Genomic DNA, 16787 nt, shown 5'->3' with positions numbered 1-16787 from the left:
AAGCAGTAGTGTCCTCAGCACCTAGTTCCAGTGCATGTGATATTTGAAGTTCAAGGTGTAAAGTGAAGTGCTGACAGTTGCAAGGTGGAACTCTATTTAATGTCTTCTATAAGGTCTTTGCGTGTTCTGAATGACTCACAAGCTAGTGGCATACCAAGGGGTGACCATATGCCACCCACCTCATGCCCCTACTGTATGCACAAATGCCAAACCCAGGCAGCACCAATTGCAGAGAGATTCAATTGTTTTTACTACGTTCTGGGAGTCTCTAAGCACTAACCGAAAACGACACTGGGGCAAGATGCATAAAAGTAACTCTTTTGCACATATACCAATGGTTTTCTCTGTCACCATTTGAGAATAGTGGGGTTTTTGCACTGGGATCAATTTCCTGAACCACACAGGAAGAGAGGCTGTTTAACCTGTGTAGTGATACTGAGAATAATCTAACTGCACTCAACCTCAAACTTATTGAAAAGACTGCAGGTTAGCACACGGTAAGGCTTCTCACTACAGCAGCAGGAAACACAGCACCCTTTCTTTTTACACTTCTTTCATCTTGATGTATTAGGCACATACACATATGCAAGGGGTGTCTTGTTTCTACCTTTCCCCAGAGAATCCAACAAGATCCTTTTCTTTCTGCATTTGTACTTGAAACATCTCCATGGATTTTGGATTGTTACCTCTCATCTCAGGATAAATCTGCTTCCACTGGAAGCTGCTTATAACATAATGGCCTTTTCGGGTGATGATTTTAATACTTCTAGTAAGTGGCTCCTAGAAGAATTCATATCATTGTGATTTTTTTTCTATATTCTATTTCTCTGAAGTGACTAAATCAGACCTAAATATCATGGATAAAAAGCCCCAAGAAGTTAACAAGTCTGCTGCAGAAGTCAACAAGCATGAGCCCACAGCAACCAAGGGCCAGAAAGGTAAGAATAAATATCCGTCTCTACTTTAGACTTAAGCTGGTCATACATTGGCTGAATTAGGCTGCTTGCCTCGGCCCTTTAAATCAAATCAACAGTGTATAGGCCCATGTATTCTGGTTTCTTGATGGCCTGCTGGATATCTATTGGGCACTTTTGAAAATTCTAAAGGGTAACGACTGTATCGATATGTTGATTCTATCCTCATTTGATGAGTCTGCAAAGACCTGTATTTGCAAGTCTTTGGCCAAGGGGCCAAACAATCTGTTCAGCCAATTTGTTCACCATATTGGACCTCTGGATCTGTTAATGTATGGCCATCATTTTTAAAAATCAGAATTATTTGCTTAGTAACAGAACTAGGTGGTGGTGGGCCCTGGTGCGGGCCGTGCCCCCACCCTGTGCGTGCGTGTTTTCTTTGCGGCTGCAGCCAACTCCAGCCGGCTGCAGTGCGTGCCGTGGCCCAGTTGCACCCCCTGCTCTCCCAGTAGTAACAGCACTGTATTTGCTTAAAATTGAATCTTTGGGAGATGGTCTTCCATAATTCTGAGTTTTCTGGATAATGGGTTTCCAGTAAAAGGTTGGCATACATGTATTTCATAATTATACAAGCAGTTTACTTAAAAACTTACATAGTATATTTTTAGGTCCAGTGCAGCAGTTATAGTAAACTAGTCTGCTGCTTCATGGCATAAGAGTGTGAGCTGCCTACTGGGGTGATGCTATCCTATGTATTTGAATAAAAGAGTGTTATGAAGTTATATATATATATACCGATTAGTGCACTTTGCACACTGACTTTTGCTGGTTTTGAATTCTGTTTCTGAGCAGATAGACCTGCAACAACATGAATACATCTCTGGCTGCATTTGTCATCCCTCATGCCCCCTTCCCACCCCCAACTTGCATGTTAAGGTCTGAGAAAGGATGCATGATGCAACAGGGATCTCTGTTCACTGCTTTGACAGGACTGGCCTGTTCCCCGATGTTGCACTCTGTGCCTAGCACCAAATTTTCTAAACAGTTCAATGTTGTGCAGAGAGCAGCATTTTGCATTCCCTGGTGTAATTTGCACCCTGGTGAGAAGTAAATTACCTCTCGTATCCTGATTTACACTTCTGTGTGAATATGATAGATACAGATTGTAAGCTCAAACGGTGCCGAGACTGCTGTGAAAACTGAAAGTAAAATGCTCCATAAAATGTTTTGTTGCAGGTAGAGGATATAAATACAGTTATAGGATCCAGTTGCTTGTACTTGATATAATTAATCCTTATTGGAAGCAAATCCAGCCTATTGGGTTTATTTAATGTTTACATGAATTTCTAGTACAGATATAGGATCCCTTATCCAGAAACCCGATATCCAGAAAGCGCCGAATTACGGAATGGCTGTCTACCATAGACTCCATTTTATCCGAATAATCCAAATTTTCAAAAATGATTTCCCTTTTCTCTGTAATAATAAAACAGTAGCTTGCACTTGATCCCAACTAAGATATAATTAATCCTTATTGGAAGCAAATCCAGCCTATTGGGTTTATTTAATGTTTAAATTAATTTCTAGTAGACTTAAGGCATGAAGACCCAAATTACGGAAAGATCCGTTATCCGGAAAACCCCAGGTCCCGAGCATTCTGGATAACAGGTCCCATACCTGTATAAGAGCAATACTCAAAGATCGGAGCGCTCCAACCCCCCTGCCAATTTATGAAAAACAAAGTATAAATGCACATGTGGGGCAATTCGATTTGTCAGCTTTCACTTAAATTATTAAAAGCAATGCCCAAATGGCTCACCAAATAGACAATCTGGTTCGGGTGCTCATGCCCCAAACCCTCCGCTTCATGACATATATCCAAATCACTCACTGCTCCTGCTCAGTGGCCCGAACCCTCAGCAAAGGGAGACATCAACGCTTCAACATCAGACGAATGGCACGCACTCTACGGGACTCCAGGCAGCGGTAAAATCCAAATAGCTTTTATTTACACAAACATGTTATGTCCTAATGCGTTTCGTGTGTTTCCACAAGTAATCTTGGGCCTATGATTAAGTGTGGAAACACACGAAACGCATTAGGTGACGAATCGATGATTTTCTAGTAGACATGAGGTATGAAGATCCAAATTACAGAAAGATCCATTATCCGAAAAGCCCCAGGTCCCAAGCATTCTGCATAATAGGTCAAAATTTATTAAAAAATTAAAAACATTTTTAAATTCAGTGAATCGGATCGACTTGCAAACTCGAATCTAATTTGATCAAATTCGATTCAAGTTTTTTCTCCAAAAAAACCTTGATTTTCAAAATTGATTGTAGGACATCCCCCATAGGCTAAAACACAAATTTGGCAGGTTTTAGATGGCAAATAATCAAATTCGAATTCTTAAAGAGACAAATTTCGAATTTCGATTTTTTTTAAAAACTCTAATTGAATTTGAACTATTCTCTGGTCGAATTACACTAAAATAAACTTGAAAACTCAAATATTTAAATTAGAATTTTCAATTCGACCTTTGATAAATCTGCCCCATAGTGCTCACATTATGATATTACACACACTCATGCCCATATTTATATTAAGGCAGGTTTTTTGTGGTGGCCCTCAGGTGCCTACAAATGTATTTTTTAAATTTAAAAAAAAAATCGCCTAGCCTTTTCCATGAATTTCCATAGGTAAACGGGTGAAAGAGCTGGGGAGGTGAAGCGTAGAGGGCCGGCTGGTTGGCGGAAGTGACGTCACCGCCACGGCCATGTGGGGGCGTGTTTAGGTTCGGTTCCGAGAGCAGCATCGGACCTAAATACAGTCCTGCACACTTATTATTTTGCATGTGCCAAATTGGTAGGAGAGTGGTTGGGTGAGGGGAGCCATGTCTAGGGTAGCACCTGAGATAAATCTGGTGCTGTCCTTAATCACTGTCTGGATCTCATCTCCAGTTCTGCGCCTTTCTTCTCTGGATTCCAAGCTAACGGGCGCAACTACGGGATCAAACCTGAGAGCGCTGCAAAGAGGACATAATGCTCGTCCTTTGGCTCCCAGGGACTCAGCCTGCCGAATACACAAGTGATGCACCTTACACCTGTGACTGCCGCAGAGCCGGGCCACACTGGGTGGGCGCCCTAGGCAACCTGGGCCGACGCTGCGCCGGCTGTGTGCGCCCATGCGCAAGTTGACGCCCACGCGCATGCTCGTGTTAACGCCGGCGCGCATGCACAGAAGCGTCAATCGACGTGCCCACATGCGCAGAAGCATCAATCGCCCGCAGGAAGACGGGAAGTGAGAGGACTGGACATGGGGTAGGCGACAGAGCAGGTACGTGCCTGGCGCCCCCCCCAGCTTTGCGCCCTAGGCACGTGCCTACTCTGTCTACCCCTAGTTCCGGCCCTGGACTGCCGAAACTGTCAGGAGCGCCTGCAAATGAAATATGTTCACGCTATTGGCGCAGTGTGGGAGCCTCTTCCGACTGTACAGGCCACAGGCACATTGTAGATTCGCTAACTCCTCCTGCGCTGGACACCTGGAAGCTAATGGGGAGCCCGCCGACATCGCCTTCCACACGCTGTCAGTAGAATATGGGAGAAGAAATCGAGTGATGCACAATGGATCATCGTCGCCTTTTCTGTAGAGGACAAGAAGCAGAGTTTCTGTAAGTTATTTCTTAATAAAGGCTTTGCTATTTTAAAGTTTAATTTGTATTGGTGTTTTTATTTCTTTCTATACTAATGAATTTTTTAAAAACATTTTTTGATGTTACTGTTCCATTAAAGTGCAATCATTTGCGTTTTTGGTGTAAACCCTTGATAAGCATGCACATGTACAGGCACATTGGTATAAAGATCACAAGAATGTATTTTCCATGGGATAGAGAGTAAACAATGAAGGTATATATTACTGTGTGTGCTGCATTTGCTCTCTAGTAACAAAGATATCTCACTTGCTGATAACAAAGGAAAGAAGACTAATGAACAATATAGAGGGTAACAAGGTGAGTTAGAACACAAAGGCAGACTTTAGCATATAAGGACAGGAGGTTGCAGGTTTTACTACATACCTCCCAACTGTCCTGTTTTCTGTGGGACAGTCCAGATTTTGACAGCTCAGCCCGGAGCGCCAGGTTTCTTAGTGAAATGTCCCAAGTTTCTCTTTGATCTCCTGCACTGATGCCAGAAAAAGATACAAAGTCTCTGAAACGTAATTAAAATAAGAGTCTTTTTGGCAGAGAGACCAGAACACTGAGAAGCTGCACTTTGATACATTTGTAACAATTTAAGATAAGCAGGTTTCTTGGGGCTTAAAGGGCAATTTCTGCTTCATTAGCAAAACTGTTATAACATGGCCATAAAACTCCCAGAAATGTGTTCAAACTTTCATAACCTGGCAAATTTTGTAAAATGGACATGGTAATTAGGGGGTATGGCCATAAAAAGGGCGTTTAGAGGGATATTTGTGCAAAGTGGCCAAACTGATGCAGACCATGCAGTCTTGGGTTGACTGATACAATATCCTAGCTCAATGCCATTCCATACCTCCTAACTGTCCCATTTTTAGAGGGACGGTCCCTCTTTTGACAGCTCAACCTGCATCCCCTCATTTGTACTGAAAAGTCCAGTTTTTTCTCTGCAATGAAGCCAGAAAAAGAAACAAAGTTTCTAACTTAATTGGCTTTTGGCAGAGAGCCCAGAACAGCAACAGGTGCAGCTAAGAAATGTGTAATAATTTTGAGATAAGCAAATAAGTAATTATAAGAATATAAGACAACAGATCCCTTGGGAGTAGTTAGACTCACAGCTGTCCCAATGAGTGCGGTACTATGTCACTATATGTATATATATATATATATTTACGGGGCCCCATGATTTTTGATGGCAGCCCTGCAAATAGAGATACAATGCTGGTTCCCATTCTGAAGTTTGTATGAGTGAACAGGTGAACAATGTGGGCAGTTTCAGTCTGAGTCTCTGGTGTGAACAGTATAGGACTTTAGGGTATGAACAATAGAGGTGTCACAAGTGTGAACAATTCAGGGGGATCACAGGTGTGAATACAGGGGATTACAATGAGGGTAAACAATGCAGGGGCCAGTTAATCTCTACCTTTTAAATCTTACACATGGTAAGCAGGCACACCATATATTCTTTCATGTGGGAGCCGCACAAGGACGGGTCAGTTGGACAGCCCTCCTAGCTAAACAGGCTCAGAGTTTAGGCCAGATTTCCCTTTTGACAATGTAACAGAACATGTTATGGACTATATCTCTATTAGTACAACAAGCACATGGGCATATGGTAAAAATAGGGAATAAACAATAAGAAACGTAAGCCCATTAACCATTGTCTCATATTTTCAAAGCTTTTAAGCAAGTCTGTATTGATTTCCTTCTTTGTTTTAGTGCAACGTGAACCAAAGACTGACCATACTCCCAAAGCGAACAACCAACCAGCAAAGAAGTCAGCTCCTCCCCCTCCAGTGCCAAACAAGGTCAAACATAATGCTGCTAGTCCTTCCAACAAGTAAGTTATGCAAAGAGACATTTGCACTGGTTATTACAGAGACATTGGAGAAAAATAACAAAAACATTAACAAGAGCTAAACTTTTAAAAATGATCTCATCCATATAAAAATACACAAACAAAAGTAAAGCATCTGTCACCTTGTCCTCTATATACATGGTCCATGTGTGCTATTATATCCAGTTGTTATAGTTATAGTTAAAAACCTAGAGATGTTATCTTATATTAACAGACCCAGCACTGAAACAAGAGAAGAGGTGAAGCAAAATTCCAAGGGGTCAAGTAAGTTGTAGCTCTTTATTGGATTTAACTATTTTCATTACTTGTCTATATCTAGTGGAAAGGAAAAATGTAAGTTATTCCTGATGAATTTAAAATCATCTTGTCTAAAATCTGCATTTTACTGTACTGGCTGTGTTAAGAATAAGAAATAATGAACTGCTTTCTGGCAGGCTATTGTTTGTCCTACTCAATGTAACTGAGTCACAGTGGGACATGGATTTTTACTATTTAGTGCTGTTCTTATATCTACCAGGGAGCTATTATCTGATTACCTTCCCATTGTTCTACTGATGGGCTGCTGGGGGGTGGGGGTGATGATATCACTCCAACTTGCAGTGCAGCAGTAAAGATTGACCAAAGTTCATCAGAGCACAAGTCACATGACTGGGGTCACCTGGGAAACTGACAATATGTCTATGTTTTCCCATGACAGCATCCCTTTAATTTATGGCCTTTAAAACATAAGCATTTTTTGTTTTCTTTCATGAAAGAAGATGTAAATCAAAAGAACGGTTTATGCTATGTGGTCCAAAATATTCACCCCTGTTTTCATGGGACAATATTGTGCTGAAACAAAAGAGACTGAATATTCAACAATGTCACTGTGCACTGTAGCTTTAAGTCGCTTTGATGGGACCTGGGGCCCTAGCCCAAACCATATAAACTTCTCTAGTCATTATTCTTTATCTGCTAAACTTTACCATTTTAATTCTGCATTCAGGCAGGTAGTGTACTCCAGAGAGCACAGTAGGAGTGACCTCCATACCACTCATGCTGATGCTTGGCATTGCACATGGTAATGCTATGTTTTTGCCTGGGATTACCCATAAAACCCAAAGCTACCTATGAATAGTTCTTATGATGACTTTGTTTATTGAGACCATTTAGAACCAGCTTAGGTCATTTTAGATGGAGTTTCCAGATATTTTTGGCTTCCATCTTGTTGATTTGCAGGTCTTGGAGGTTAACAGAAACAGCAACATCAGAGACAGCGCTTGCCAATAAGGCACTAGCTACAATGTTTGGAAATAATCACAAAAAACATACAAATATATTTATCTGGTCTGTTGCCCTGTGTGATTTGTATATAATGTTTTAGAATTGCTAATGTAGGTGGATGTTTGGTTTCCCCATACAGATACTTTAGATGGACTCAGGGTGTCCTCCATGAAGCTGGCACATCCTACTGTAGACAGACCAAAAATGATGGGCAAAAGACTTCCTAAGGGAAAGGTGACATCTTCTGAAGTGAGTTTAGACTCTTTTTTTAAATAAAGAAAATAAATCCAACCATTATGAAGAATTAAAACTTTACTAGCTCCCAGAACGGCCAGAAAAGCACTTAATGCTGGCTGATCTTAAATGAGGTGAATTATTTTTTGTGCTTTATTCCTTTTCTCTTTTTTTTTTTTAAAGAAGCCTATAGCAGAATCAGATGATAAAAAGGATGAAGAGAAGGTGAATTCTCACAGCAAAGTATCCTCATCTGCAAAGGTATATTTAGACATCAGGTTCTATTGACACCTTACTTTCCTTATTGAGGAAGGGGCAGATTTAATTGCTAGATTCACATTTTTAAATTAAAATAAATAGTATTTTAAATCATAAAGAAGGGGTACAATAAGGATATGACAAGTTACTACATGCTGATAGAAAACTAGATACTGTTTATGGGCAAATTAATTAGAATTCAAGATTTTGATTTCATCAAATTTAAGAAAATTCTGGCAAGCCATAGGTAATCAATTTAAGATGGCCAACCATTGTATACTATATTACACCAAAGAAAGCATCCCAATAAAAGGTTAATCAAAAGGACAACCGATTGGGAATATAGAAACCCTTTAGAAAGCCAAGTTGTTAGTAAAATGTATAAACTATAAAATAAAAAATGGAATATTCAAATTCTTGATGAATCAGAAAGGATTGACCAGAATAGAGATTAATTTAAATTAGTTGGCCATCTTAAATATAGCGAAATATATTGACAACAATGACATTGCCAAATATCATCACTGGTCTTCTCTTTGGCTCCTGGTCAGAGTACATGTGCAGTAAAATAAAGAGCTGGCTTTTTGCTTCTAAATTCAGCTTTAACTTCAGCGCTACTGCTCATGCACATACCAAAATGATAAGGAATCACCGGCCAGGGGTATCAGGTATCGATTTGGTACCACTAAGATACCTTTACTTCTCCTTTCATAGGGAAGGCATATACTTAGCAGCATTTGCACTAAATGCCACAATGTCCTTTAACATATTGATGAGGACGAGTTTAGGAGTGCAAGGATTATTTGTTCTTTGTTCTCTGTATACACTTTTTCATAAATCCTGGCCTCAAGAACCCACTGCCCTGCTGTCCCTAAACACATCTTCCACTTATGCCATCAGCCTTTTCAATTTATTTCAGAGTATAACAATTTAAATTAGCAAACAGCATTACAAAAACAAGTAATAAAGCAGATAACATGGCAGGTCTTACTGTTATTTTGTGATTAATATAATTGTTGCTTTGACAAGGTATAACAGTATATGAGAGTTCTTGCTGTGCATTGTTTTTGTTCATTACTTACTACAGTTTAGGTTTTGGTTAAAAACACCTGCCAAGGTCGGGGCCAGTATTACAAATTTGCCGGCAATGTAGCTGCCGGTAAATTTGTAATAGCCTTAAAAAGGCCCCTCGTCCTGACCCCAATCCCCTGTAAAAACGTAGCTTTTGTGACTTTGTCGCCGTCTTGAAATGTCTGCGCCGTGTCCATGCCCCTTTTACGGCATGGCACCGCCCCTTTTGACGTCACAACCCCCCACCAGGCCAGTAAAACATTTCGGAAAAGGGGGCAACCCTACCCCCCATGTGCACACACAAACAAATGTGCTGTAACAGAGAGGAGAGCAGCAAAGAACTGACAGGGGGAAGCGAAGAAACTGATAGAGGGAGGAGGAGAGACTGATAGAGGGGATGTAGGAGAGAGTGACAGAGGGGAGGGAATAGCAACAGAGGGGAAGGAGGGAAGCGAACATGGACTAGGGTAGGCAGAAGACCTATTAACAGATACCTGCCCAGGATCCCCCATCGTTACACCCTAGGCAGATGCCTCTTCTACCTAACCCTAGTGCCAACCATGTTCTAAGCAATACCTATTCATGATGTCAGTAAAAAAAGTAATTTGTGTTCCCTTTTATTAACAGGATCCAAGGATCCCCACTACCCCTAGCCCAGCACCCTCACCAACTAAGACAAGCCCTCTGTCTCCCTTAGCTGCCTCAACTGAGAAGCAAAGCCAGAAGACTGCTGGAAATCACATCTCCTTTGTGGATAATTCAAAAGTAGAAGACCTTGCAGCAGAGATTGCATCACTCAAGTTCATGATGGATATCTTGAGAAACAAACATACGTATGTTTTTATTTAGGGTGTGGTACTGCTAAGTCATATTTTTATTAGGGGATGTGTCAAATCCTGGATTCAGTACGTGATGCTCCAAATCCTGAATTGGTTCGGGATTCAGCTGAATCCAACAGATTGACTGAACTAAATCTGAACCCTTAAAATCACATGAGGGATTGAAACATTTTTTTCTGTACTTCTCTACCCACAATGCAACACGTACAACACCGACAGCCTGCAGGCACAATGCAAAAGGAAGGAAGTCCTATACTTGATAGTACTGCTCATGAATAAGGGAGCTCTAAATATAGAGCTACAATTTTCAGTTGCACCTTGCAACTCAAGTTCCAAAGTAGGCACAATCTACAAACTGATAATATATAGTGAATAAAGTACCCCCTCTTGTAAAATATAAGGATATTATAAGTTACCGAGGAGTTTCATGACCATATAAAAGCACGAGGCCGAAGGCCGAGTGATTTTATACAGGTCATGGAACTCCGAGGTAACTTCTAATATCCTCATATTTTACAACTGGGGGTACTTTATTTATTATAATACACAAATTTCAGTAAGTCATGGGACAGAAATGACATCAGAACTCACCGTTTATAACTGATGACATCTTAAGGATATAATTTACAAGATATTCATAGCTTTTGTGTATTATATAAGTATAGCATGGCCAGAGTGTATAACATTTTCATACAATGCTTAATCCATTTTGTACCTAGTTTAGAGTTTAGAGGAAAAAATGGTTATGAATTAAGCCTGTCTGTGCTGTGCTAATACATCAGACAGATTGTTGACTGCATCTTATGATTTTGTTTATGCAGAAAAGATATGGAAGATATAAGATCAGAGATGAATGAAGAGAGAGCCAAGCGAATAGCAATCCAGGTAAATAGTAAAACCCTGTATGCATGTCAAAAGAAAAAGTCTTATAATAACACTGGCACCTTATAAAACATTTACACATGCCACAATTACTATTTTATTTGATGTTATGCTTTAAAGTTCACTATATAAAATGTAAGTGACTATGAAGATTCTCATTTATCCAGCTCATGATATACAGTATCTAGTAGAATTAAGTCAAAGGCAACTGGACTTTTAGAGTTTTCTTGAAAATGTTTCACTACTCATACAAGCGGATTTTTAAGTTCAACAGAAGTGGTAGGAACATGACTGGAAGTGTGAATTGTTGTGAAGCCGCCAATTGGATGTCTGTGGCTTTACTATCCTTAAGGGTTTACATGTTGGGGAATTCACTACCACTTCAGTTGAACTGAAGAAGCCACTCGAATGAGTGGGGAAATGTTTTCAAGAAAAACTCTAAATGTCCACTTGCCTTTGACTTAATTCTACTAGATACTGTAAAATTTAAGTGAGCATTAACATTTCCTATATTGTGTTTTTCTGCAGTTGTTATTTACTACAATTAACAAAATAAGCAAATTTACAATTGGTGCCCAAATTTTTTTCTGATCTTCTTGTTGCTGGGTGAACTTTGAGGACTGTAGAGTAGAGTATTTGCTTTCTATGTACCTGTTAGAGAGGACCATGCACCCAGGTAATGTAAAATACAAAGTCATGCCCCATAACAAACTTGGCATGCTTGTAGAGTGAAGAGAAGGTTGCATGGAAAACAGTATGGTCTGTGTTGAGCTTAAAGGGATACTGTCATGGGAAAACGTGTTTTTTTCAAAACACATCAAAAGTGCTGCTCCAGGAGAATTCTGCACTGAAATTCATTTTTCAAAAGAGCAAACCGTTTTTTTTTTTTTATATTCGATTTTGAAATCTGACATGGGGCTAGACATATTGTCAGTTTCCCAGCTGCCCCCAATCATATGACTTGTGCTCTGATAAACTTTAGTCACTCTTTGCAACTTTTTGCAAGTTGGAGTGATATCATCCCCTTACTTTACCTCCCAGCAGCCTAACAAAAGAACAATGGGAACCAGATAGCAGCTGGTAGATCTAAAAACAACACTCAATAGTAAAAGCCAAGTCCCACTGAGACTGATTGAGATACATTAAGTAGGAGAAATAACAGCCTGCTAGAAAGTAGTTCCATCCTAAAGTGCAAGCACTTGTCACATGAATGGGGCAGCTGGGAAACTGACAATATGTCTAGCCCCATGTCAGATTTCTAAAATAGAGTATAAAAAAAATCTGCTCTTTTATGAATTGGATTTCAGTGCAGAAGTCTGCTGGAGTAGCAGAACATTAACTGATTTTTCCACGACAGTATCCCTTTAACAACCTATATTATCAAATCAGTTGTAGGTGTCAATATTAGTTTGCACTTTGCTTGTCCATTAATTCTTAAAATAGTTTTGATTTGGTCCATTAAAACAGGGTTAAAGAATCTTCAGTTTTCCAGTAAAATACCTTAATGCAACTCTATATTTTTTTTTATGATTGTCTGTTAAAACCTCATAATGAACAAACATGTAACTTATATATCCTCAACATGCATACATCATGCAGAATTTTAAATGCTAATAAACCAGTTGTTTATTTTCAGATGGAGGTTGAGCACCTGAAGAATCTGTCTTCGGCATAAATCATTGATGGTTTCAAAATGTTCCTGTCCCCTGAGCATATATAACTCCTAGACACTGGTCCAGTATCAATACGGATCCAGATTTGGAAGGAAAATGAGCCCAGTGGTGATTCAATGTACAGAACTACCCAGTTTTATATTGAGATTTTATTTATGTTCTGAAGAAACACAGAAGATGAGTCTTTAACCAAATTGGCTGCCTCTTTTGGAATCTTCGTAAAGTTCTAATCTTCTCTTAAGCCTCATTATTTCCAATCTTTACCTGCTTGGACATCTTCTGCACTTCATAATTTTTTAGAACACATTTTTTTTTGTGTGTCTTGAATTAAGATTTTCATTTATATGTACTTGCTGAACAGAACATGTTCATGTCTGCTCTCATATATATTTTGGTTCCTATATCAGGACTGCATATGTTGCACAATGGGCCTTCAAAACCTCAATTGAAGGGATAGTGAATCAGGTTTTAGCATAATTGAATTCTTCATCAAAATATGCCTATATGCAGTTAAGACCATTTTCCTCAATGTGACCTCTTTATATGTAAACTGGACATAAGTAACTTCTCCTTTAAGAGCGTGGCGGACTTTAAAACATTCTTATGGTCCCTTGGGGCTTGTCAATCAGAGCTGCAAGGCCGGAAGTTAAATGCTTGACTGACAGGAAAAATCCGGCACAATTAAATGGTGTTGTGCTTATATTATTCTACTACACAGAGGGTCAGGGTTTACAGCCACCTTACCAAAGTGCCGCTGCTTTCTTTCATGTTCAGGTATGTGATTATACAATAACAAAACTCTGCACCTCCACCACACTGCAAAACTCCTCTTTTGCTCTGTGCTGCTCATTTTTTTTAATGGTGCTTTTAACTTATTCTGACTTATGTGTGGCCATTTCTGCCTGCATTCCCTACACAAACAGAACGATCAGTGCCAGGACTGCTTGCAAGATTAACCTTTTAACCCCCAGAGCTGGAGTAGGTCGTTAGTGCAGGAAAAGCCAATCAGGCAGTAAAGGGACACAAATATATAACCTAGTAAAAGGGAATGAGTTAAAAGCACCTTCTGAAAAAAAAACCCCAAACCTGAGCAGTGCGGGAGAGAAGATTTCAGAAAGATGAAGCTTTTATTTTTTGCAGGAGTGGGTGTGAGATAAGAGAGGCTGAACGCAGTAGTACTCGCCCCCTACAGGAAGTAGTATCCTTCTCCATGAGGAAGGGGAGTGTTTTGTTTTTTTTCAAAACAATTTATTTACTAATTTGTGGGTTTACATCAGTAATTTTATGATTTTTAGTTTTTATTGCGATTTTAGTTATTTCCATCAAAGTAAAGATCTAAGCACAAAGTTAGAGGTGTCACTATCACTTTAAATAACAGCCCATCTATTAACTTTCTTCCCAGAACTGAACCCTAAATCTACAAGCATGATGTACTAAGTCCTAAGGACATTATTTGCTAATGTTTATAACCAGCATAGATAACCTGAGAAACTCTGCATCTTGAATAAATGTATAGACCTGTATGTACCATCACTGCCCCTTTTGCACAGCTTAGAGCAAGGTAAAGTTAGAATTATAAGAAATTGTTTATATTTTTTTATATACTTGTTATACTTGGGACCAGTTCAGTGCCAAACCTCTTCTGGCCTTAAAAAATACATATGGGAATGTCAATTATTTTAGTCAGGTTGAGTTATCTGTTAATATATGTCTTTTTCTGTTATACAATGTTTGTTAATAAATTTACATATATTTATTCTTATTCAAACGACACCTTCATTGTTTATCTGTCTTATTTGTTTGGTGTAACAAAACAAATTAGGTTGACTTTTTAGAATTTACTGCTCATACTATCCTTTTTGCTATAAAGTTTGTTCTAGTCTCAGAGCTACATTATTCAATATTCTCCTGGCAAATTCTGACATATGTAGAAATGGAAAAGTCAGCACTTTTTCTGTCTTATTCCTACAACTGGACCACCAAACAAGAATTCAGATGAAATGCCAGTTATCAGAAATCGAAACGAGTTATCTTGTATTATCTCGCATCATTTCACTGCAGTGTTAGGGTGGTGGCAGATGGGGAGATTAGTCAACCAGCGGCAAATACTCACTACTTCGGGCGACTAATCTCTCCAAAGTGCCTTCCAGCCGGCAAGTCTACCACCCCCTACACATGCACAGTTGCTCCTTACTCCCTCTTCTCTCACTAGAAGCCCCCTTGCTTGCACATGTGCAATTGTTCCTACCTGGGTCCCTAGATGGGAACCACCATATACCAAGATGGGTTAGAAAGATAGAGTAAGGGCAAGGGCTTGATGGGGAACCACCATATGCTCAGGGCAGAGTCCCAAGAGCTTTGGGTGAGAAGTTTTCAGCTTCCCCTTCTGGAAGTCAACAGGGGGAGTAGCAAGACACAGGAGCCAATGGCAAGGTCCGAGGAACTGTGGATGAAACACCTGGCCTCACATTGCTGCTAAAAGATGCTGCTCTCTGGTAGTCCTAAATTTGTATAGCCAGCTCCATTGCCAGGAGCCTTCAGTAGAGAAATAGAAATCCCAGGCTTTTGGGGGAGAAACCAGTCATGGGAGCCTAGGTCAGGGTCCCTAGATGAGGAACTACCAAATACCTAGATGGGTTAAAAGGGGCAAAGAGAAAGGGCGAAGTCTTGATGGGGAAATCACCATATGCCCAGAGTCTCCGATTATTTAGTCTGAAGGAGCATAGAACAGGCAGAGTACAACACACCCAAGGAACATAGGGCAGGCAGAGTATGGCACACTCGGGGAGCATGGGGCAGACAGATTATGGCACACACAGGCACAGTAGGACACATATGGCACACACTCGCAGAATATGGCACACATAGGGAGCATAAAGCAGATTATGGCACATGCAGGGAGCATAGGGCAGGCAGAGAATGGCACATGCAGAAAGCATAGGGCAGATAGAATATGGCACACACAAGGAGCATAGTGCAGGCAGAGTATGGCACACACAGAGCATAGGAAAGGCAGACGATAAATAACGTAACTCTCCACACGGTCCAAAAATCGTACAAATACTCGATTCGTATGATCAGATCTTTGCGTCTATGGCCAGCTTTAGGGTTGAGAACAATAGAGGTGTTCCAAGTGTAAACAATGCAGGGGGATTACATGTGTGAACAATACAATGAATTTGAGGTTTAAACAATGCAGTGGCCAGTTAATCTCTGTAGTAGTACCTTTTAAATCTTACCCCTAACCACAATTGGGAAGAGAAGGCCACGTTTGTACTATTTGTAACACAACTGTTTTTACTACAAACATTAAACAGCAGTACAACTATTCCACCAATCCTCCAAGAAGATAGACTCCCAGGCCCAAAGCTTGGATTCTGCTACCTATCCACTTCCCCCCCAGAACCCCAGGCCTCCCAAGTTAACCCCACACCTTATCAACTGTTCTTTTTTCTGGGCCAGATTTATATAGCGGGTGCCCCTAGGCCCACTGCCGTCAGTCGCCCATCCCCTCCCTTTTATACATACAAATTTTCATTACTGGGACCGGAGCAATGGGGAAATATAAAAAATGGTTGTTTCTCCTGCGCATCCCCAGTGTTTTTGGACCTATGTGGTTGTGGTTGGGCAGCATGCTGCCCCCTAAAATTCTGCCACCCTAGGCCCTAATCCGGGCCTATCTTTTTAACTAACCCTGAGAGTCAAACCACCACCTGCTGTGATGCAAGACATCTCCACAACTTGAAAGGAGGGTTACTGATGTGCTCCTTGTCATCTAGATAACTGAAAGGAACTGGCAAAGCTAACTTCTGGGCCCACATTTAAGTACCTTAGACTGTAAGCTCATTTGGACAGGGCCCTCATTACCTTTTGCACTGGTTATCAGTTTTTTTTATATGCAAATCTGTATGTTCAATCCATTCCCACATTTATTGTACAATGGTACAATATGTTGTCCCTTTATAAATACATATTCATATTAATAAGCAGGGAAACGTCTAGTCAATCAAATCCAGAAGGTTGGCGAAAAGTTGCCAATGTTCGGCGCCCAGGAAGCAACTTTGCATTTTAGTGAATGAGCCTAGTGGTAACGAATTTGTA

General features: G+C 40.2%; 1 protein-coding gene across 3 annotated transcripts in view; it reads left to right on the top strand.

Annotated features, from left to right (window-relative positions):
- sh3d21.S (SH3 domain containing 21 S homeolog) overlaps positions 1 to 14448 on the top strand; it is a 42928-nt gene extending 28480 nt beyond the window's left edge. For 2 of the 3 annotated variants that reach the window (XM_018249485.2, XM_018249484.2), the window contains exons 12-19: positions 834 to 938; positions 6328 to 6448; positions 6681 to 6730; positions 7869 to 7978; positions 8147 to 8224; positions 9920 to 10125; positions 10953 to 11016; positions 12650 to 14448. In XM_018249485.2, coding sequence (XP_018104974.1) covers positions 834 to 938; positions 6328 to 6448; positions 6681 to 6730; positions 7869 to 7978; positions 8147 to 8224; positions 9920 to 10125; positions 10953 to 11016; positions 12650 to 12688 — 773 coding nt within the window. In that variant the 3' untranslated portion in view covers positions 12689 to 14448. Of the gene's footprint in view, positions 1 to 833; positions 939 to 6327; positions 6449 to 6680; positions 6731 to 7868; positions 7979 to 8146; positions 8225 to 9919; positions 10126 to 10952; positions 11017 to 12649 lie in introns of those variants that run through there. The other variant, XM_018249489.2, reaches the window with a different exon arrangement.
- The last annotated feature ends 2339 nt before the right edge of the window (positions 14449 to 16787 follow it).

This window comes from Xenopus laevis, chromosome 2S, assembly GCF_017654675.1.
Source record: "Xenopus laevis strain J_2021 chromosome 2S, Xenopus_laevis_v10.1, whole genome shotgun sequence".
Classification (NCBI taxonomy): domain Eukaryota; kingdom Metazoa; phylum Chordata; class Amphibia; order Anura; family Pipidae; genus Xenopus; species Xenopus laevis.
The sequence above is the reverse complement of the archived record's forward strand: the minus strand, read 5'-3'. Positions and strand labels throughout refer to the sequence as shown.